Source organism: Miscanthus floridulus, chromosome 11 (assembly GCF_019320115.1).
Source record: "Miscanthus floridulus cultivar M001 chromosome 11, ASM1932011v1, whole genome shotgun sequence".
NCBI lineage: Eukaryota > Viridiplantae > Streptophyta > Magnoliopsida > Poales > Poaceae > Miscanthus > Miscanthus floridulus.
This window is the reverse complement of record NC_089590.1, coordinates 97,385,160-97,408,537: the sequence shown is the minus strand read 5'-3', so window position 1 is coordinate 97,408,537 and position 23,378 is coordinate 97,385,160. Positions and strand designations below refer to the sequence as shown.

The 23,378-nt window shown below is 44.7% G+C and overlaps 3 protein-coding genes across 7 annotated transcripts; 2 read left to right on the top strand and 1 right to left on the bottom strand.

Annotated features, from left to right (window-relative positions):
• The first annotated feature begins 650 nt into the window (after window positions 1-650).
• Window positions 651-5,674, top strand: LOC136492763 (uncharacterized). Of its 5 annotated transcripts, none has more exons than XM_066488769.1 (12): window positions 651-779; window positions 1,533-1,607; window positions 1,712-1,873; window positions 1,975-2,175; window positions 2,805-2,882; window positions 3,248-3,570; window positions 3,660-3,770; window positions 3,863-4,353; window positions 4,445-4,613; window positions 4,874-5,113; window positions 5,202-5,336; window positions 5,445-5,674. In XM_066488769.1, exons 1-12 carry the CDS (start codon window positions 665-667, stop codon window positions 5,583-5,585), a joined length of 2,241 nt encoding a protein of 746 aa, XP_066344866.1. In that variant the 5' UTR covers window positions 651-664; the 3' UTR covers window positions 5,586-5,674. The 5 variants fall into 5 exon arrangements, with proteins under 5 accessions (XP_066344866.1, XP_066344869.1, XP_066344867.1 ...); XM_066488772.1 differs by having other exon boundaries at window positions 685-829; XM_066488770.1 differs by having other exon boundaries at window positions 685-829; window positions 1,696-1,873.
• Window positions 5,675-11,647: 5,973 nt separating this feature from the next.
• On the top strand, window positions 11,648-19,772 carry LOC136492762 (katanin p80 WD40 repeat-containing subunit B1 homolog KTN80.4-like). The gene is made up of 18 exons (XM_066488768.1): window positions 11,648-12,141; window positions 12,559-12,689; window positions 13,044-13,161; window positions 13,271-13,497; window positions 13,640-13,742; window positions 14,449-14,519; window positions 14,887-14,961; window positions 15,051-15,194; window positions 15,301-15,529; window positions 15,629-16,534; window positions 17,197-17,253; window positions 17,351-17,463; window positions 17,916-18,041; window positions 18,369-18,443; window positions 18,519-18,631; window positions 18,748-18,864; window positions 18,935-19,003; window positions 19,223-19,772. Exons 1-18 carry the CDS (start codon window positions 12,108-12,110, stop codon window positions 19,287-19,289), a joined length of 2,775 nt encoding a protein of 924 aa, XP_066344865.1. The 5' UTR covers window positions 11,648-12,107; the 3' UTR covers window positions 19,290-19,772.
• A 609-nt stretch (window positions 19,773-20,381) lies between these two features.
• LOC136491151 (uncharacterized) lies at window positions 20,382-21,028 on the bottom strand. The gene has a single exon (XM_066487380.1). The coding sequence runs from the start codon at window positions 20,996-20,998 to the stop codon at window positions 20,561-20,563; it is 438 nt and encodes a 145-aa protein (XP_066343477.1). The 5' UTR covers window positions 20,999-21,028; the 3' UTR covers window positions 20,382-20,560.
• Between the last annotated feature and the right edge of the window lie 2,350 nt (window positions 21,029-23,378).

The following is a 23,378-nucleotide window of genomic DNA, read 5'->3' as shown; positions in this document are numbered from 1 at the left end:
CATCAAATTTCAAACAGGGAATGATTACGGGTAGCGGCTTTCCAGCATAGAAACCTCAAAATCGGGGCCAACGAAATCCATGGATGCTAATCATGCAGTAGTATTCGATCGATACTACCACCAACTATACTAATTGGGGTGGGGGGGATGAGGCTGGTCGTTCGGGCGATGTCCCCGAGGTAGGCGAAGGCTCACCTTGGAGGGTCCATGTACGGGCCTCCCCCGCGCGTGCAGCTCGTCGAAGGGCGACGCGGACGCGGCCGCCACCCCGACAACCCTCCTCCGACGGGCGGCCCCTCCACCCGCCGGGGTAAACGGCAGCTGTGGCGGGGGCGGCGGTAAGGGCAGCCTGAGGCGCTGCTGCGCGGCGGAGGGCGGCGCGCGGAGGCTGTAGGCGGTCGGCATGTGGGCCGTCGCCGAAGGCTAGGGTTTTGAGAGAGAGAGAAGTTCGCGAGAGAGACGAGAAAAGAGGAATGGGAGACTGTGGTGTGTTTGGTGGGACTTAAGTGGACACAGGGACAAAAGGGTCATTGTATCTCTCCGTTATCGGCCGTCGTACTTTAGACGGACGGAAGTGGCATACAGGTCCAGAAAACTTTGCGCGAAGGACTAAGGAGGGGCAGCTAAAATTTCTGTGGCAGAGAAGGAATTAGAAACTTTTATAATGGCTTGTAGGGAAAAGTCTCTTTACTCTCCAGCTTCTTTCCTTGCAGTGGGCGACGGGGCGAGCGGCGACGCCCTCTTCGTCGGGTCCTTCGCCGGCGACGAGCACCCACCTGGTACGCCCTTCCCTGCCAGCCGTACAAAACCGAGCACTCCAAACTCTAAGGTAAACTATTTTATCCGGATCTGATCCAGCATGTATTATTATTATACACATTGACTTCGATTCTTTGAAAAACTTGTCCTGTACTTGTACTGGATCCACCCCTGTATGTAATGTGGAGGGAAGCTTGCAGCTTCTGTCTATTTTGATTCACAATGTCAAGTGCACCACTGGGCGTATGTTATGGAGTTCGAGGAATCGGGGTTAGTCACGAATCTGCGATTTGTGCTCAATTTGATTAGGGCTGCAGTATGCAATCGAACACATGAATTATGGTTAGCGACGAATATGAGATTTGTGATCTATATTTTTTGCTTTAGTTTGCAATCGAACATATTTACTGCAGTCTGTATGCTCTGGGGGTGTTTTGGTACCTGGGACGGGAGTTCTGATGCTGGCTAGGTGTGTCCCTCTGCTCGTTTCTTCCCTCATCGGCTTCATACTCTTATTGGATAGTGCCCACCGCCCACTCTAAGTGTCCTTAGTGGATGCTACGTTTGGTCTGAGAGATTGACAGGCTGTGTATCATCTGATCAATTTTCCCTTTCTATGTAATATATATAATGCTGATTTAGCTTTGGAGGGAACTGTCAGTCTACTGATTATCTGTTTCCAACCATCAATTTTTGTTGCACATTTAGCAACTATGGTAGGGTTTTTATTTCATGCTTTTTCCTCAAGGCTCATGATTGATTGATATGAACAGATAATCTGGAAGATACATGTGCCAGATGTGTCAATCACAGAGATAGTAAAGCTGGCAAACTGGGCGTAAGAGATGGTAAGTTATTAGTTTTCACTTGCTAAATCAACATGGTGGATCCAAGTTTTTCTCGAACCACAAGAACTATTCACTAACTACTCTTTAGTTTGTTCCCGTGCTAGATACCAGATCTGGTTTTGAGGAGCCCTTTAAAATTTCTGGGATGTGGCAATGCTCCATTTGCACGCATGTAAATACTACAGATAATTTATCTTGTGAGCTATGTGGTGTACTTCGTTATCTCTCACTGTATTTCAATAATATCAGTGAAGCCGAAGATGGAGGTATATAGCAATTGTTTTATATTATATTCTACTACAGTGATGCAATATAATTAATTCTGTCTAGCATCTTAATTTAGTTACTTCTCCTTCCTGAAATCTAGCTAAATGCAGACACAAGTATTCTGGAGTATCCGTACTCGCAAGATCTCTTTTTACACCATCTAGTACAGAGTCAAAGGCTATTGTTCTCTCTGATGGTTTTGAAGACAGTAGAAATACAACAGGCACAGGGAATAAGCAAGCTACCATGGATGCTCTACATAAGACATACATGACTCGCAAAAAGTGCCACATTAACATAGGTATGCTACATAGTAAATTGAGGCGTTCTTTACTTTGTCTGATTTTTTGTTGAATGACATAATCCAAACCCTTATTGCTCTAAGTGTACTATCCTATTTTAGTTATTAGCATTAATAAGATATTTGTTTAGCTAACTGTACAGAGTCACTGTATGCACTAGCAGTAGAAGACTTTGTTGAGTAAAGCCAATATGGTAGTAACTATGTCAATCAACTTGCAGATTTATGTTCTGGTAATAATAACCTTAAGCCAGCTCTCGGCATCTTATACGGGAAATTGGGAGCATGCGAGTGGTCTCTCTGACTAATGGGTCTTAGAATTTTATTATGAGGGTTTGGATTTGAATTATCATAACTACATTTCTATACAGAAATTTGCAAGATGAGCTTATAATATGTCAGCTCATGGAATGTGCTTTATCTAGGCCTAACTCGTGTTCTGTTCCCTTGTAATTTGGATAAATCTCTTTTTTTTGGGGGGGTGGGGGGATATATTGTAGTTTTGTAGGGTGTGGTCAGGCACTCCTCTTACCTTTTCTTACTGCCCACTTGATATTTTGTTTCATTTGCTTATTTATTTTCACAGTAAAATGAACTGGAACGTGACTGCATTATGTTGATATTGACAGTGCCTTTCAAGTTTGATACACCATCTCCAGATGACATGGTCATTACAGGCTTAAAATCATCCAGAAACTTTAGAAAAGGTACTCTTTGCAATGCTCGCCCCCTCTATTTACAGTTGAACATCAGACTACTTCAAATGCATGCAACATTTTATGTGTGGATCCTTTCTTTGTCAAATTTTTCATTATTTTGTGAAGCCATATAAATTTCTTCCAAATTAACCCGAATTTGATAAATTTCATGTTTATAATGGAGAATGATTCTGATCAAACAGAAGACAAAATTTGTCTTTATGATTATGAACCATGGACAAATCTTGTGGCTCTTTGTTTTTTGACCCCTTGAGAAATTGCTCAAATGGTGCTAATGAATGTTATGTTTGAGCTTCCAGTTTTTGGTTATGTATATCTTTCTATAGTTCCATATTGACTTAAATGTATACCAGTTGACACAGAGGTTCTAGTTAAAGATTCTATTGATGTGACCAAAAAGGAGATGATGGATAATGATGTTCTTCTAACTGAAAACAGTGCAAGTATGGACCCAAGTGCATCAGTACAATTGGTTGAAGTTGGTGGGACTAGTAGCAATGTTCCTTCGAGTAGTCAAAATATAACTCTTAAGCTACAGCATTTGAGTTTGGAGAGCAAACAGAAGAACAGTAAACCCAATATTAAGAAAGCAGCTTCTGTTTCACACAACAAGCCAGAACCATGGATGCTCCAGAGTGAAGATCAAGAAATCCGTAAACAGCTAAGTCTTGGCATTGTAAGCAACAATTGCATATATCTTTTTCATTTGTCTACATGTAGATAATGGATTTGTTCTGCTCAAGTTTGACCGAAACGATTTGCTAGGTTGGTCATGTTGATTCTGGGAAATCAACTTTATGTGGTCGATTACGACATGCTCTGGGATTGATTTCAAAAAAACAAATGCATAAATATGAGAAAGAAGCTAAAGAAAAGGTCAGTTCTGTTATTCAGATTGCTAGCACATCTCAGCCTGTACTTCTATGCATCTCTAGCTGTTTATATTTTTGTGATACTTGTTCTGACAGGGGAAAGGGTCGTTTGCATATGCTTGGGCTATGGATGAGAGCAGTGATGAGAGGGAGCGTGGCATTACAATGACTGTGGCTGTAGCATATTTTAATAGCGAAAAATACCGTGTGGTTTTGCTTGATTCCCCTGGTCACAAGGATTTTGTTCCTAATATGATATCTGGTGCTACACAAGCTGATGCCGCCATCCTAGTTGTTGATGCATCTATAGGCTCATTTGAAGCTGGCATGGGTGTTAATGGAATTGGTCAGACAAAGGAACACTCACAACTTATTAGGAGCTTTGGTGTTGAGAACTTGATAGTTGCTGTTAATAAGATGGATGTGGTGGAATATTCGAAGGAGCGGTTTCAGTCCATTAAATCGCAACTTGGTACCTTTCTTCGGTCATGTGGGTACAAAGACTCTTCAGTCACCTGGGTTCCTTTGAGTGCAATGGCAAACGAAAATTTAGTCACAGCTTCTTCAGATTCTCGTCTTCTATCATGGTAAGATAGTTCTAATGATGGCCCTCTATGCGCATCACTTTTTCCCCCAGACTTGGCTGTTGATCATCAATTTATTGATGCCTGATGTCAGGTACAATGGAGATTGTCTGCTGAAAGCCATTGACTCATTATCTCCTCCTCACCGTGACGTTTCAAGGCCACTATGCCTTCCAATATGTGATGTTATTGCATCTCACACGCTGGGTCAGGTGGCTGTTTGTGGTAAAATAGAGTCTGGAGGGATCCGAACTGGCTCTAAGGTACCACTCTGATGTTATGTTTGGCAACGTATGAAGTGTTGATTTGTATAGTTGCGCAGAAGATTTGCTTACGATCGTGCATCACACTACAGAGTAGCTACCAGTTTGGTCGCTTTCCTGTCATGTCTAATTACCTGCTAAACAACATATTTTCTTTATATGTTTGCATGGTCAAGCTAGCTATAATATCTGCATTGTTCTTGTTTTATATTTACAAGCTGCTGAAGATGTTATTTTGATGATGATTATTCTGCTATCAGGTTCTTGTCATGCCTTCTGGAGATATAGCTACAGTAAGAGCCATTGAGCGGGATTCCTCTACTTGCAGCTTGGCTAGAGCCGGGGACAATGTTGCCATTGGTTTGCATGGCATCGACCCTGGTCACATTGTGTCAGGTGGAGTTCTTTGCCATCTAGATTTCGCTGTGCGCATCGCTTCTCACTTGGAGCTGAAAATTCTGGTTCTAGAAATCACCATGCCAATACTGGTTGGCCTTCAGGTTAGTGGAACAGCAAAATGAATAGCATGTGAAGGATAATAAGTGTGATACGATATTCTCATCTGTTGTTTCCATCAAAATATTCTAGTTTGAGCTGCACATACATCACGCCAGGGTGTCTGCGAGGTTGGTTAAAATACTGTCGTCGTTGGACCAGAAGACTGGCAAGGCCTTAAAGAAAATGCCACGTTTGCTCACCGCGAGGCAGACCGCCGTGGTTGAAGTAAGATGAAGTCACATGAAATCTAGCGTACAAGTATTCACTATTCAATTCGAGGATTTTATTCTGTAATATAATCGTTGGCAATGTTTATTTATTCTCTGTCTTCAGGTGAAGCTGGACAAAGAAGTGTGTGTGGAGGAATTCTCGACGCTGAAGGCCCTTGGGCGGGTGTTCCTGCGGTCTCAGGGTAACACTGTTGCGGTGGGCATTGTGACTCGAATTCTGGATCAGGCTTTTGACCTCGCCTAACCAGACATCTCACGTACACGGTGTGTTATGTTGTTGAGCTTGTCAGTAGATGTGTATATATGTGACTTCAGATAAACATTTCCCCCGTACGCGGCTACTCTTGAGTTGAGTGGAGGATAGCAGGCCGCGGCATTACCCAAAGGCAAGTTGCGCCGCAACCCATGCGGCCGCCTTGCCTGCCTCCTCGTACGCGGCTAGCTGCATTTCCCCCGTAGACCGCCGCGCCACTCGCCTTGCTGGTCGCGTGATGAATCGTCGCCCCGCGGCCCGCGCGCGGAGCAATTATGAACGTCACGCGCGGGGAGGCAGCAGGGGCAGGTCTCCTGGATTGGCCAATGGGCAATGGCACCCGGGTCAGGAGAGGGAGGGACCGCGCGCGCCCGGTGCGGCTGCCAATTCGCCTTTCGGCGCCCAACGAACCCTCCCGCGCGTCGTCGGCCCGTTTCCCTTGTAAAACACCGCCAAATCAGGCGCCGGCTGGGCGGGATTTCTGTCCGGAGCACACGAGTTCCGTCCACCGCAGCGCGTACGTGCGAGCACCCATCGTTCCGGCAAAAGCAAAGCAAGAGCGGTTGGTAGGCCGCGCGGAGGCCGGATGGGAGGGGAGGATCCGCCCGGTGCACAGGACGGTCAAAGGCGACGCGAAGAGTTTCTTCTCCCTTGGCCGCTCACGCGACCGCAACCGGGGCCTGCTGATGGCGCGTCAATTCAAGGAATCCGAGGCGCCGCGATGGTCGCTTGCTTGTTCCTGTACGCCCGGGCCGGCCGTTCGCTTGTTGCAATCCGTCCCTGCGTCCGTCGCTACCACCGCGCGCGCTACTCATATTTTCCCATCCAATACAAAGGGCGCACCGACACTGCTACTGCTCCATCGACCCGACCGGACCGGACCTGGGTCGCTCGGGTCGTCCGTCGTCCAACACGCCACGCACACGGTGAAGTGCAGATGTGCAATGCGCTGCTGTAATTGTAATAATATTGTGAGACTCCAGTCCAGGCCACACGTCCACGCCGCAGAGCGCAGAAGCGTACGGCAGGCACCGCGGCTGGGGCTGGGGTCGGCATGTGTTGAGTGAGCTGTGATTTCTGCCGGATTAGCCTAACGATAGCCTTGGCCAGCGACTCGTTTCGCAGAGTCTTGTCTTGGCCTCTTGGCATCCATGTTTCGTTTGGTGGAACGGAAGCAGAAGCTCATCCACATCACATGGGAGTTGAATTGGGATGGATGGGATCGAGCGCGGCCCGCGCAGCATGCGCAATCATCGGCCACCGCCGCCGCCGCCGGGCTGCCGGCCATGTGGGTAGCGCCTGCCTGCCTGCCTGCCTGCCTGCATTATGCAGCTGTTAAAAGGGTGAGGCCTGAGGGGCATGCAACACGCATCATTCGTCCTGACGCTGACGGGCCCCTTCGTCTCGTCCCCTGGCCCCTGCAGCTGCGAATCCGCAATGATCCGCCCTCCCGGGAGCCGGGACGACGGCGTCCTCTCCGTCTCCCCGCTGCGTCCCTTCAATTTGCTGCTATTTTACTTGCAGCCCAGTACAGGCGTACTCCGTACAGCAGCCCATCTTCGCCTGCTTGTTTCGCGCAAGCTGCTCGTGTACCATGTCATGTCCCGGTTAGTAGAAAGTTTCTCGTTTTCGAGCTCGGGACGGCTGCTGGCTGCTGCAGCGGCAGCGGCAGGTTCGTTCGCTGAGGTCGTTGTACTTGCCGGTCGCTTTTCTGCGTCACCACAGCTCTGCTGGCTGCCCGCCTTTTTTTCTATCTCCAGCGAACGGAATGCTTGCCAAAACGACGCTTGAAAAGTAGCGTCCTCATCGCTTCGAAGTTCTGAGATATATCATTACAATTTACGTATTTTGAAACATGTCATTATAATTCTTCGTCTACCTGACTTTTACCGTTTTCTACGTTTTCAGGTTGCATAGACCCACTGTCAGATGACTATATGGGTACGCATCTACCGTATGGCCTCATATACCCATGCTACTTCTCTTCTTCCACTCATTGACATGTGGGTCCCACACGTCAGATCCTCCTTCAACCTCCGGCCTATGTCCATGGCAGTGGTCATGGTCGTGCATGGCGTGGGCGGACGCTCGCGATGGCCGCAAGGCTGCGCCCGCCGGCGAGGCCGCACCCGCCCGCGCGAGACTGCTGCGCCCACCCGAACAAGCTCCGGTGAGCACGCCATGGCCGGCCGCGAGCTCCGCTGGCCGAGATCCACGCCGGCTTCCTACCTCCCCGCGACGCGCTCACCGCGGCCCGGCTAGCCCTCCGCGCGACACGCCCGTCCACGCGGCGAGACGAAGAAGAGCCCTGGCTAGCTTTTTTTTTCTTTTTTTTCCATCCGCCCTGCTCCTCCACCGTATGGGTTGAGCGCCGCCGCGGGGTGCTATGCCCTGACTGGATCCGGCGTATGGCGGCCGACGCGGATCTCGGTGGGCAGAGCTTGCAGCTGGCCATGGCGTGCTCGACGGGGCAGGGGCGGGCACAGACCTCCTCGCATGGGTGGGCGCCGTGGCCTCGCGCGGGCAGGCACCGCGGCCTCGGCGTGGGTTGGTGTGGCTGCCTCGCGGCGAGCGCGGCCATCACGGGTGTCCGCCCAGACAGCGCACGACCACGACCACTGCCATGGACGCGGGGTGGAGGTTAAAGGAGGAGCTGACGTGTGGGACCCACACGTCAGCAAGTGGAAGGAGAGAAGTAGTAGGGGCATTTTAGTCTATACGAAAGATGCGTACTCGTAGACAACCGCATGATGTAGAAAATGGTAAGAATCATGTAGATGTAGAATTATAATGGCATATTTCAAAATAGGGAAATTGTAATGACATATCTCAGAACTCCGAGAATTGTAATGGTATGGATCAAAATAACCCAATTAAGTAGACCTATGTCCGTGTGCACCTATACAGCACGTTGCACAAGTAAGGTCCTGTTTAGATTCCAAAAATTTTCAACCCAAAGTGTCACATCGAATCTTGCGGCACATGCATGGAGTACTAAATGTAGACGAAAAATAAAACTAATTGCACAGTTAGGTGAAAAATCGCGAGACGAAACTTTCGAACCTAATTAGTCCATAATTAGATACTAATTACCAAATACAAACGAAAGTACTACAGTAGCCAAACCCAAAAAAATTTGGGAACTAAACGCGCCCTAAACATTCAGCAAGCAAGGTTAGTTAATGAATTTCATCTCTCTGGGCATGCCATCAATGGACGAATAGATAATTTAACAGCGAAAAATTCGAAACCTTTTAGTGCTGCACATGCAACTCGCACTGCTACTATTACATCTCCAGCAAATTAATAGCCCTTGTTTAGTTCCAGGAAGTTGGAATTCGAGGCTACTGTAGCACCTTCGTTTTTATTTGGCAATTAGTGTTCAAACATGGACTAATTAGGCTCAAAACGTTCGTCTCGCAATTTCCCACCAAACTGTGCAATTAGTTTTTTTTTGTCTACATTTAATGCTCCATGCACGAGCCGTAAACATTCGATGTGACAGATACTGTAGCATTTTTTGGGATTTTGGGGTACAACTAAACAAGGGCTAATGCATGCAATGTGTAAAAACTAACCGAGGTAGACTGCTGAGATTCTACCTGTACTTCTACCCCATTCCTAGGCATTTGTGTGCGGGCACGGACGCACGGTGCGGCATAGCACGTGTGAATTCGGCGCGCGGGTGCAGCGGAAAAAGGAGCAGAGCGTAGGGGTGGTTAGGTTGGTAAAAACCATATTTTCTGTGTAATCATGAAAACCCTTTGCAAGATCATACTTAGCAACTTTCAAAAAAATTGAAACTATGCATACAAATAGTGCATTGGCAACCTCTAGTGTATATGCAAATGAAATTTGTTATTTTCATATGAATTTTTGCAAAACAAATTTGAATCTCAGATTTTGTGACAATGCACATCTACGGATACACTATTGGTGCCCATAGTTTTAAAATTTTTGAAAACTCCTAGGTATGATTTAATTGAGGTTTTTATGGATTGCACCAAAGATGTGATATTTTGCCGGTTAGGTTTGCCGTTGCCGGTTCCCCCCTCCCTCGCCCCCGCGTGCGATGCGACCGCATCGAAATGGCTTTGGATTATTGGACCCGGCCGGGAGGAGTGGGTGCCGTGTCGAAATGGAGTGGCAACGACCAAGCTAGGCAGGCCTGAGATGTGAGCTCAGCATGCCCGGACGGAGACGTCTCAACACACGGTCTCGCGTCTTCTTCGTCCATTCGTCCTTGGCTAGTATTGCAACAGTTCTGGTCCGCGTCCCGTGTAGTGTATGTATGCGCACAGGGGACGCGCCTGCCTACGGTCTTCTCGTCCACACAGGTAGCTGCAGTATGCATTAAGTTCATTTTATACTGGCCGCATGTGTTCCTGTGTAGTCCGTGCCACGTTTTTTCTGGTCCAAGAAGGGACTACGGGAGTAGGCTACGCCTGGTCTGTATACCTTTTAAAATAGGCTGTTAAGCCGGCTGATGCTGAATTGTTGTGATAGAAAAACACTGCTTCATAATTGATAAGTAGTTAAGCATGTTTTTAAGCTAAACTTTTTTTTACTTTGACTGAAAAGCTATATTAACATTTACGTGTTCTGTTTTTTCACAAAATTCCATAGGCTCCTCCATCATCAAGACATATATCACGGATGATTTAATAAAACTAATTTGACGCTATTAGTCAAACTCGAAATGGAGAACTCGAAATGGAGGGAGACGCGTAAACGTGCAACTATATCGTTATTATGAACACACAAATATGCATGCGAATGCAAACAGAGTCATGCCATGCAGCAATTTCGAATATTTTTTCAGGGAAAATAAAAACGAGAGGAGACGTGCCAGCAGGCAAATTTATCGGATCTTTCATTTCATCGGTTCCACCAATGCCATCCCAATTTTCCTCGACAAAGCCAACTGAACTACTGCTAATCATGAAGCCACCACGGAGCTGGGAGCTGGGAGCTGGCCTTCTTTAATTATTATTAGTCATCACATCTTGTGCTAAAAACATCCTACTCCTTGTCAGTGTACTACTTGGAAATTAACTAATTACATATGTAACCAATGTGTCTCTGTTCGGTAGAGTTTCGGCCGGTTCTGGCACCTCCGTCCGTGAATCGCAGAAGCTGTTTTTATTTCTTTCTAGAATAAGTTGAAACTATTACTTTTAGCTTCACCGGTTTTAATTCGTTGCACACTGTAATAAGGAGTCAAAACCATGCTAAATAAGGTTTAACTTAAAATTCAGATGGAGTGCACATAAGTATTACGTGTATTCTCATGCACTCCGCTCCAAAAGAAAAAAGAAAAAAAAAAAGGATCCTCTTCACCTATAACCCTAGCTGTACTTGCCGAGCACCACAAAAATGATTTACGTGGACCCATAGCATAACACGCTCGTGAAAACAAAGGAACCATTGTGAATTCCTCCGCTGTCCAGCACGCTGCGTTCAACCAAGTGCAGGACATTTGTCACCCCAATTGATTACTCCTTACCTTATTTGGTTAGACCAAACGTTAGATGTGATTGCCTAATTGTCGATGATGGCGTATAATCTTATCCTAGTAGCGTGTAAATGACCCGATAAACAGCTCATCTATCACGTGTTTAACGAATAAACGAAACTAGTATTTCACGTGAAAAAATTATACTCACTCAATATCAAAGATAATACAGATTTGGGAAATGCTTGCGTCCAGAGCAAGGGCCTTGTTTAGATTGAGGTTAGGAATCAGTATTCGGCACTGTAGCATTTTCGTTTGTATTTGACAATTATTGTCCAATCATGGTCTAACTAGGCTCAAAAGATTCGTCTCGTAATTTACAATCAAACTGTATAATTAATTATTTTTTTATCTATATTAATACTCCATGTAGAAGTATGTGTCTAAAGATTTAATGTGATAAAAAAAAGTGAAAAAACTTACCATCTAAACAAGGCCTGGGAGGCGAGAAGACAAGATGCACCTCCACCCCCACCCCACTGCCCAACGCCGCAGCGCCATTTTTAATCAGCGAGCCCTCCTCAGCTCCAACCCCCCAGCTGTTTTTAATTCGAAAATTTTCGAACCAAGCCCATCTCTCTCGTCTTCCACCTCCTGCCTTCCCCACCCCGCACAGCGCCCGGCCCGGCCCCAACCAGAGACCAGACAGCTCCGTTTCCCCTCCCCCGTCCTGCCTCCACCTCGACCGCGCACCAAACCCGAAAGCGCAGCCACATTCCCTCCTCCAGCCAGCCCCTCCCCGCTCTCGCGCCCCTCCGCTCCGCGCCACCCCGAGCAGCGGCGGATACGGCGGCGGCGGACGAGGCAGGGTTTATTCCCCGGAAGAGGGAGGGAGGCTCTCACGGGAGTGTGTACGCCCGCCTCGTGCTGGGGACAGGCGGGGCGCGAGATCCGGGCTCGAAGTGCTGGGGGGTCCCGTTGGTGGCGCCGTGGCGTCGGCGTGATCTGAAATGAGATTGGACCCGGCGGCGCGGTATTTGCTGCGGAGGTAGACGGCCATGACGACCAACACCAAGCGCGCCTACAAGCTCCGTATCCTCGTCAATTCCTTTGCGCTATTTCGCTTTTTTTTTTTGAATTTCTTGTCGGGGGTGCTGCATAGTGGGTTTTCTATATGGTTGATCCATCGCTGCTGCCGCGGTTGTTCAACCAGTCGGGGGGAGATTTGGGTCAGCAAGTTTGAGAGGGAGCTCATGACTCTCAATTTTCTGCTTCTTTTGAGATGAGAAATAGGTATTTGGTGGTTGTGAGATTGGGTGGGTCACATTTAGCTGCTGGTGATTGTCTAGTAGTCGTTACTGATTTATTGTTTTATTATTTGAGAAGTGCGATTGCTGGCATTCTGTGTCTGTGAAAAATGTCTGAAGTGGTACATTGACGTAAGTTATTGGGGGAGATTGGGCTGCCAAATTTGCTACATTGGAATGCCTTGACTTGCGTTTGGTGTAGAGGAGTTTGTGGCACACTCTTCCAATGTTAACTGCCTCAAGATTGGGAGGAAGACCTCGCGGGTTCTTGTCACAGGAGGAGAGGATCATAAGGTCAATCTTTGGGCTATTGGGAAGCCCAATTCAATATTGGTAAGACTGATTTGTCTAGTGCTGTTTCTACGTATCGACTGATTGTAAGCTGTGGATCCACAGTTGAGTAGGAAAACAAAACTCTTTAACTCACTTGACAAAACTCTTTGCTGACCTTCAACTGGTTACAATATGGGAACTTCACCTTTTCAACGGCTGACAGCCTATGCAGCACAGTTCTCTTATGCTGGTATTCAATTAATACAAAGATACTTTTATGTTAGTTATCAACCTACCGCACAGCAATGTGTTTTGAGGATGGTTCGTTTAGTTAACAAAGGTGTCACAAGTAGTGTTTTTAGGGATGGAGTACTTTATTTAATCCACTCCTTTAACTTTTTGGTGGCTGTACAGAGTTTATCAGGTCACACAAGTGCTGTGGAGTCTGTTGGTTTTGATTCCACGGAAGTGTTTGTGGCTGCAGGAGCAGCCAGTGGAACAATAAAACTATGGGATTTGGAGGAGGCAAAGAGTATGCAAATACAAATATTTAACTTACTATTAATATGTGGTCAGTATAAATATATGTATGAATCTTTAAGTAATTGTATGTTGTATCTCTTGGCTCATTTCTTATGCAGTTGTCCGCACTCTTACTGGACATAGATCAAACTGTATGTCAGTTGATTTCCATCCGTTTGGGGAATTCTTTGCCTCTGGGTCATTGGACACTAATCTGAAGATATGGGATATAAGAAGAAAGAATTGCATCCATACATACAAAGGTCACACACGAGGGGTGAATGCTATTAGATTCACACCCGATGGGCGCTGGGTTGTGTCTGGTGGCGAAGATAATATAGTAAAGGTAAGAATTTGCTAGTAACTTAGTGCTGTGTGTTTCAATTGCTAGTTCTTCTGCTGGAATTTGATTTTTATTTTGCCTTAATCTTTCTAATGAAAAATCCTTATTTTTTTGGAACTCATTACAATATGTTTTGCCTTGGCAGCTCTGGGATCTGACCGCTGGAAAGTTATTACATGAATTCAAGTGTCATGAGGGTCAGATCCAGTGCATAGATTTCCACCCCCATGAGTTCCTTCTGGCAACAGGTTAGGTTCAGAATTTACAATGCCTATCTGTTTCTTAACTGTTAACTTTTCTTTGTCCCTTTTGGTTGTACTATGTACTTGTTTATGGTTAAATCTCAGACTTCTGTATTGGCATTTGGTTGAAGAAAAGACTCGTCTGTCCATTGAGCTGGTAAATTAATTTAAATATTTAGGTGCTATCTAAAAACACCCCATAATAAATGATTTCCATTGAGCCGGTAAACATGATTTCCTAACTAAAAATAAGATTTGAACCAATGTGTAATGAATGCTCCTTTGACATTTTAAGTGGCAAAGTGTAATGGATCATACTATGGTTGCAATTGTTATCTGCCCCACCACACCCCATAATAACTTTTTGATTATTTAACAAAAAAAATTCCAAGTAGTCATATCTTGGCATAGTTTAGCTTGCTTTAAGTAAATTGCTATACATGTACTGTGTTAATTTTTCGTTGTGAGATATCATGCTTGTTTTCGTTGGTGACATCTGTGAAGAGATGCATTGAAACTGTGTACTATATGTTCTATATAAACTTTCTTTCTGTGTCATCAAATAATAAATTCCATTTTTGTTTTGGTGGAGACGCATATTGTCTCCTGTCAGGCAGTGAAGAGTTTATTCATATGATTATGTGGGAGCTCAGAAGAGTATATTCCTTTTGAAACTAAATCTCTCTTACATAAAACTCGTTGCTTCATTCAGGTTCAGCTGATAAAACTGTCAAGTTCTGGGATTTGGAGACATTTGAGTTGATTGGATCTACAGGACCTGAGGTACATTAGTATTTTGAGCTGCTAATTCATAATTGTTTATTTTCTTTGCATTTGTAATGCTCAGAATTTTAGCATTATTTCCTTAATAAGTAACTTGGGTGGGGATCTTATCTCTATGTTCCATCGCAAAATAATGGAAAATGAACATAAACTTCGATCTCCCTGTTTGATGCTACTTTATACCACAAACAGTCGTATGCTAATGCTTTGCAGCATAATTCAGTTCAATTTGGGGGCACCTATTTAATTCATAATTCAGTTCAATTGGGGGGCACCTATTTAATTCATTTGAATACTTCTTTTGTTTCCATTAAATCAGTATTTAATTCATTTGAATTACTTCTTGTGTTCCATAAAAAAATACTAGACAACAGGTGTACGGTCCATGACATTCAATCCTGATGGAAGATCTCTGTTGTGTGGGTTGCACGAAAGCTTAAAGGTAGGGCTGTTGTTTTCTCAAGTGATCATGTCCAGATAACTTCTTGTACACTATGACTTCTAGAGATAAACTTTTCTTAAATTAAGCAGGTTTTCTCTTGGGAACCAATAAGATGCCATGATACTGTTGATGTGGGATGGTCTAGACTTGCTGATTTGAATGTCCACGAGGGAAAACTTCTTGGTTGTTCTTTCAATCAAAGTTGTGTTGGAATATGGGTTGTTGATCTGACGGTATGTTGGCTTCAGCTACATTTGTAACACTGATCTGTTACAGTCAATTGGAGTCTTCCTTTTTTTGTTTTTTCTTGAATCTACTAACAAAGTAATCAATTGGCAGCGTCTTGATCCATATGCAATGGGTACTTCAACAAAACTAAATGGTCATTCTGAATTGAAGACTGTGTCTAGCGGCACTATGCCTTTACAAAATGATAGTGGTTCAAGGGCTAACATAGGGCGGCCATCAGTCTTGCAAAATTCAGAGAATAACTTGAAAACTTCTTCAGGAAGATTGTCGGCTTCCCAGAACTCTGATTCTGCACCCAAAGAGACTAAATCAGCACCCTGTATGTTTCTGCTCATCTCTATCTACTCATTTCTACATTTAATGGTTAAAGCATTTCATATGCCTTATCTCTCTTCTATCTGTTCTTAATATACTGAAGCAAGCGGGTTGGTCCCAAGCACACCACAAAGGGCTGGAGTTAGCTCCAATAATAGATCTGTTGGAAATTCAGCTTTTCAATCTGGTGGCACCACCTTGAAGAGAAGTTCGTTGCGGAGTAACAGTGCCTCTAATGTTCACAATTTCAGTAAAGCTGATGTAGTGCCTGTCATTGTTCCCAGAACTAGCTCAGGAGGGGAGTTGGCTACTGATTCTAGAAGCGATGCTGCTGATGTGCCACCTGTTCTTCCTAAGGTAACCCAAAGGGTTGATCCTGCTACCGATTCTAGAAAAGAAAGCAATGATGTGGAACCTGTTATTCCTAGAGCAAGCTCAAGAATGGAAACAGCCTCTGATTCAGCACCCATTTCTACTTCCAAGTCAGGCAGAAGGTTGGAGTCTGCCCCTGATTCAAAAAAAGAAAGTGCTGATACAGCACCTGTTGTTGTTTCCAATCCCAGGGCAAATGTAAGAATGGAGATGGCCTCTGATTCTGCTCCCGCTCTTTCAAAGTCAAACAGAAAGCTAGATTCTGGTACTGATTCAAAGAAAGAAAGTGCGGATGCAGTACCTGTCATTGTACCCAGAACAAATTCTAGAATGAAAATGATTTCTGATTCTAGGAGAGAACCTTCTGCTGGAAGAGTATCACCATTCAGAATCCAGTCAAGATATGCTGAGCTACGGAAGCTAACCCATGCCAAAACTGATTCAAACAAAGTTGATAGCGGAAGTAAAATTACTGAAACAGATGACTTCAATTGCCAAATATTTCTTCCCTGTAGAAATGGTGTTTTTCAAACAATAAGTTCTGAAGAATCTCGTGAAGATGTAAAGTGTGGTCCAGTTGACAGGATGGGATTTTCGAATTCATCAGAACCAAATGCAAGTGTCCGCAGTGAGAATTGTATGATCTGTACTCATTTATATGTTTTATGTGCTGCTACCACTTAGATTCACATGTTTCACAATTGTTAGTGGTGCTTAATTTCCTTCATAACTTGTTTAATGGACTAACAAGTCGAACTACTACTATTGCTTGCTATTTATGTTGTGTTCATAATGCGCTATGCATGTTTGCATTGCATGTCTTTGTCCTACATGTATGTAATGATTTGATTGTGCCTTCATCTGCAAATATTTGTAATGCTATTAGTTATATCTTTATCTAAAAATATACATATCACAGAAGGTACTCATCATAGTAAGTTCTACATGCTTTGGAATTGTGGATTTGAATCCAAGAGAGTATCTAGTCACATTTCCATTTTCTTTCATTGAATCAAGCATTAATGAGCAAACAATTTACTTACTAAAGAAAAGAGTTAACAGATTTATTTGTTTAAGGTGCTCAATAATTTGTAGGTATCTTGTAGTTGTCATGAATTTGATTTATTAATATGCTGTTTACTCAGCATTATCTGGACGAAGCATGGTTTCTCAAAGCTTACATTCTGAATCGCGCGAGAAACACCAGACATGTCTGTTGTTTTGTTGAGTTATTAGCTACCTTTTGTTTTGGCAAAATTTACATTTTGGGTAATCACTCCATTTGGTTCTGTTTTACAGATGTTTCTAGAATACGCAAACCAAGAGATAACTGCTATATTGAAGTTTCAAGAGAAGGTATGGTTTATGCTACTATGTGTATCTTTTTACGGAAGATGCTACTATGTTTTGATTCCAGTAATCTGTTCATGTATCTGAATAAATTATCATGTAGGGCGAGCAAGGTCAAATGTCTCTAATTGGGAAGGGAGGGATCAGTCCCCAAGTCACGAAGAACCGACAACAAGCAGTTCTTCGCTGGCTCCTACAGGCCGTCCATATTCATCTGTATGTCTAAGACAAGCTATAAACCTTTTATATACGTTCTGTTACTTCATCCTTTTCTTTTAATTTCTGAATGTTGTAAAAATGTGGGGTAGTTAAGTTTGAAGATACTGTGCTTGCTTTATTATCTGATTTCATTTATCTTGGTGGCTGTTGCTGTCCCATCGATTCATGTGCATGCATCATAGGCCTAAGATAAAGTATGACAAAACCATTCCTTCAATCACTCTTGCCCCAGGCTCAGCCTAGACCTATCGCTAGTTCCCATTTGAAACACGGTTGAATTCCAACAATTCCTGTGAAATTATCATGGCAATCATGCTTGACTAGCTTGTGCTTACTATACTGAAGACTTGCAGCCCTTATATGACACAACAGTTTATACATGGAATTGCATGTTTGGCCATCTATTATTTTTACACTGAGATATATATGAAACCTTTCCTCTTCTGCAGAGAGGAAGCAATCAAAAAGCTTCTGAAACTCCAATCATAGCTAGCGATGAAGATGTTCTATCTCTTATCATGGAGCAACATGATCTATTTCTAAGCTCAACAAAGTCTCGGCTGACAAAATTGCAGGTCAGTGCAGTGCTTGACAATTTGGCTGTATTAGTCGTGTAATGCTGCTCAAGAAAAAGAAATTTTATAATTTTAGTTTGCTCCTACCAATTAATCAGATGGTATAAACACTCCAGGTTAATAAAAGAAAAGAGTATATATATGTACCTTATGTTGTGGTTTCTAAACTTATAATTCGGATAGAGGATAGGCTTTTAAACTGTTTTACTCCAGTTATAATGGACTTTGTAAATCACTGTTTGCTCAGTGGAGTAAAGCAGTTTGGATAGAAGATCGGTTTTTAAACTACAATTTCTTAAAGGATACCCCCTTTTTGTTGGCATGCAGATTATTCATCAAATGTGGGAAAGAAATGACGTCAGGGGTGTGCTCTCTGCAATGGAAAGGATGGGTGATCATGCTGTCAGTACTTCACAGCTCTTTCTTTGTTTGCAATAATCAGCATGTTAATGATTGTGTGATTTCTGGAAATTTCAGGTCTGTGCTGATATGGCTATTGTTCTGATGGAGAGAAGTGAAATAATCACACTAGATTTATGTACCTCTATCCTGCCTGTTGTGACTGATCTTCTGGAGAGTAAAATTGACAGGTACTTGCTGCAACGTTTTTGAGTGATTATGATGGTTTTTTGGGGCCATTTCCAACAATCATTATTGGAAAGAAGTTTTGATTGATTCATGTACGGTTTGTGTTGAATGTATGCAGACACTTATGCGTTGCATTGGAATTATTGGTGAAGCTTGTAAGGACTTTTGGTCCAATGATACATTCAACAGTATCATCAGGTCCTTGTGTTGGCGTAGACCTTGAGGCAGAGCAAAGGTATTGTTTCAGATAGCTGCTTGTATGAAGGGCCATTACTAGGCTACTTGATGCGATTTATTTATTGTAGGAGGGAGCGCTGCAACTTATGCTTCATTGAATTGGAGAAGGCAAAAAATAAGCTTCCGTCTCTAACAAGGTATTTGGCAATCTTGATATTATACCTTAGAGAAATTTTTACCTTTGACCCGTATTAGCAGTCTACTTAACATGCTAAATCCTACATGGTTTAGTTGAGTGAATTATTCATTGGCACTTTGAGGCCATACTTATCTGAATTTATTGTGTGGCTTTGGTTTCAGTTCTTTATAAATTTTTGCAATACTCATATCTCGGTCTTTCTGTTTAACCTCAACAGAAGAAAAGGGGCGGTTGCAAATGCTGCACAAGAGCTTGCTCTTGTCTTCCAGGAAATCATGAGTTGACTGACGACATACTAGATATACACAATTAGATGGGACATGCTTCCCCCAGATGGCACCGAGATTGTTTATCAGCTGCCATGGAGCGCTAGCTATTCAGTCTTAGCGCCGCCATCAAGCTCCAAGGCCACAACAGCGACAAAGGCGTTTTGTTGCTGCTGGTCGCCCCTTTTGTACACATGCTAACACATAATCCATGTCATTTGTGAAGAGAAGCTGCCATGGACAATGACTTCAGCCACGATATTATGTCGATGTCGTTTCAGCGGCTGCTGGAGACGTTATTAGGTCCCAATCGAGTGCTGATCAGCGGATGGGGCTCGGGAGGGCTTCTCTGCCACTTAGTTCTTTGCTGTCTGTGACATCTTAATCATATACCGTTAGCATGTGCATGTGCAACAGTTAATGGGCTGATTGGTTGCCCGAACTAGGCCATCCTTCACCCTTTGCCTGATTCAATTCATTCCTCTGTCGTGTTTGGTTCCCGCTTCGCACGCTTTGCCTGCTTCGTTTCATTTCGCTGCCCTCCACCATCCCACACGGCTCCGTTTTCTCAATTTTTACTTCCCTCGCGATGCAGAACGACATGATGCATCTATGGTATAAGGGTTTATGTGTCACACACTCAACTTTTATCCATGCATGCAATCAAAAAAGATCACATCTCGTACTGGATCAACAAAGACAACCAAACACGACTGGGTGCACGATTTGAGCATGCATCTCACAATACCGGACTGTCTCTTTATCCCGGCTTCCCATCACCAAAGCAACCAATCATGCCCTAAGTGGTTGCATTTGTTAGTTTATGGTTGGGTTGTGTTGTGTGGTCGATTTAGTGATCATTGACGAGTGAAGTGAGCCATGTACATCATTTTTGAAGATTTGACATCTTTTTTTTTTCCCTCAATGATTCCTGTGGTGTTGCCTTGACAGCTTTCGGTGAGCTTCTGTTTCCCTTTATTATCTAGCAAATATCTGTGTGTTTGTACTGTTATTGGACAGGCATGCTAAATAGTGCGAGCACGATCTATTCATCGCTGGATCAAATGACAACAACACGCTTACACAGAAATCTAGAACAAATGTCTCGCTGGATCAAATGACTTGTCACAACAACACGCTTACACAGAAATCTGGAACAAATATCGAAGAAGTACCCTTCCTTATTCCCTTCGTCTACGCAGCACACAAGAACTATACCAAAGAACTGAAACACTCGATCGATCGAGGTCTCGCCGCCGTCTCTGGCTCCGGCTGCTCGGCCACGGCTCCTAGCAGGTGGGGACACAGGACTTGGTGCACTTGGCGGCGCACTTGCTGTGCGCCGAGAGCGTGCAGCCCTTGCCGCAGAGCATCTTCTTCTTGTGGCACTCCTCCTTGGTGAGGCAGCTCTTGCCCTGCTTCTCTCCCTCGTTGCTGCCCCCCTCCTCCTTGCCGTGCTCGCCGCTGCTGCCACCCGACGAGCTCTGGTCGTCGCCCTGCGTGGCCATGCCGCCGCTCGGCCTCGCCTCCAACGGCTGCGCCGGCGAGACCTTGTTGGCCGCCCAGGTGGACGACGAGGCCGCCACCCTCGCGCCCTCCGCGACCAGCAGGCCCGTGGCCGTGGCCTCCTCGAGGTGCTCCTCGTGCAGCAATGCCGGCAAGGTGGCGCTGGCTGTCGCGGCGATCGCGAGAAGCACTGACACGGCGAGGCAGCAAGAGCGAGACATCGCTGCAGCTAGCTAGCTCGATGGATTGTGTTTCTGCGTTTTCCCTGCTTTGAGCTGTGACATTCGCTTCCAGTTCCTGCGTGTTTTATAGTGCTATAGTACGTGCGTGAGCAGAGCAGCAAGCAGCCAGGGCGTGCCTCAACTACTGGTTGGGTGAGAGGTACCAATTACGTGCTCGTAACCGAGTGAGCTACATGGAACATTTTTTTTCTCGCACCATTTTCATCCAAGACACCCGAATGGGGTATATCAGATGAAATTGAAATCACAAATATGAGCTGTTTTACAATACTGCTAGAAATTTAGGCATTTTTATATTTAATTTAATCCAGAAAATAGTAATAAATTCGTGACAAGATATACGTGCACATGTAAACTACAGTAAGTCGCTACAGTGACAACCATGACGAACACACTCATCGTAAGCAGCACAAGTTTATAACTAAACATAGAAAGAGTAAGACCCGCGGAGGGACCAGAGCCGAAGGCTCCAGTGGCTCATACGTACTAGTCAAAATAGTACGATGTTCGAAGTTGCGATCCACAGTCGATGCAGGAAGGTGTTCATAATACAGTCCTGCGAACGTCCACCAAAAAGAAGATGCAAATTGACACCAAGCAGTTGGATCATGTGCTCTCTAAAAACCTGACCCGAGCAGGTGTTGCAGATACGAGGGTGGTTTCGGAGGCCTGCTCTTTCAATTCTCCATGTAGAATATCGAAATGGGGAAGCTTGGGAGCAACTCAACAGAAAGAAGAGAGTGCACTGTTTTGTGTCTCGTACGCGAGGCTGAAGGTGAGTACACCTTTGTTCTAGACGTGGGGGTGGAAGACGAAGAGTAGAGAACGAACCTGGACGTCATGAAGCACTCATCAATTATGATTTTTTATTTTTAATCATTTTAATCAATATTTTAATAATAACCACTCTTAGAAACAAAATATAGATCTGACCCTTTTCATCGCGTCAGTGCGGCCGGTGCGACAATAGCGCTCTGTCGCGCCACATGCATTGGCGCGATGGTGCCACGGTGGTGTGGATCGAAGGCCGTTCCTACCTGGCCCACGACGGGGGCCTATCCTATCGACGTGGGCACGACAAAACTGTCATGCCACCTCGTCTGGCGCGACAGATCCTTATAGAGTTCGTGGGCTCAACCCATTTTCCTTCCTTTCTCTCAGCTTGATCGCACCCATCACACAGGCACCGTTGCCACGCGGGCGATTGGGGCAGGACGTCACACACGAGCCTTGATACCACACTTGCACTTACAACCTGGCATCCTCTTGCAAGGCCACTCCTTAATACCTGCTTGAAACTCCACAACTTTATACTCTGACGGCCAGTGCGACTTGGGGCCATAAATGTACTCCTCAAAATCAAAAGATGGCCAGCCTCCCTACGTACCAAATGTTCAATAATGTTTTATGTGCTAAAAACACATGACCTTCTAAATGTTCTCATTGCATGAGAACTTACACTAGATGGCAATCCACACCGGAAGAAGGGAGTAAAGGCACCACCTTGGCTAGGCTTAGTCAGCATCAGTTCCGTTCCACAGTGGCAAAGAGGAGAGGATTCACTATACATTTCAATCTGGCATCAAGCTTCTCATCCTCTATCATTTTCGGAGGGTTTGGTGGTGGCAAAACCCAACGAACAAACTCATCATATGCCCAGCTCTTCCAGGGGTCAAACAGAAACAACATAATCCTTTGATCAACCATTTCATGGGTCTACAACGCGATCAAGTCCCAAAGGACACTTCAGTTGGCACGTGTAGTAAGCATGGCCGGCTGACTACGGATGCCTTGATTGCTTCATAAAGGCCAGTAGGCCACAATCACATAATGGTGTACGTAATGCTAGTAGGAAAGGGCCAAATGCACCATGATCTTTCGGATAATTCAAACATAGCTTATGGCACCGAAATGACATTGAACCTGCCAACAAAGTTGTCAGCAGAGAGTACTACAAACCAATTGAAAAATTTACATGAACCCTAAAGAAGAGTACAATACATGTATGATTCAGGAATTAATCATTCAAATCGTGGGGAACGCCGTACACACCACAAGAACTATGCATCTGATCCCATTAGTTGGCACCGTTGCCCCAACAAACTTCAATTAAAAAAATCAAACCCTTTCTTGCTTAGAACAGTCCAAACCCTAGGAAACTAAAAACTTCAAATCAGTGGCAGATAAGTGAGTCATACCTCTAGCACACATGTAGTCACAATATCCTAGGCACCGTTGGCCAAACACACATTCATTAAACCAAACAAAAATAAGTCTTGCTCATAGCAGTTTAAATCTTGGGCCACGTAGGAAGAAGACTTCGGTTCGTGCTACCGTGGCGGCCTCCATCGCGCCAGTG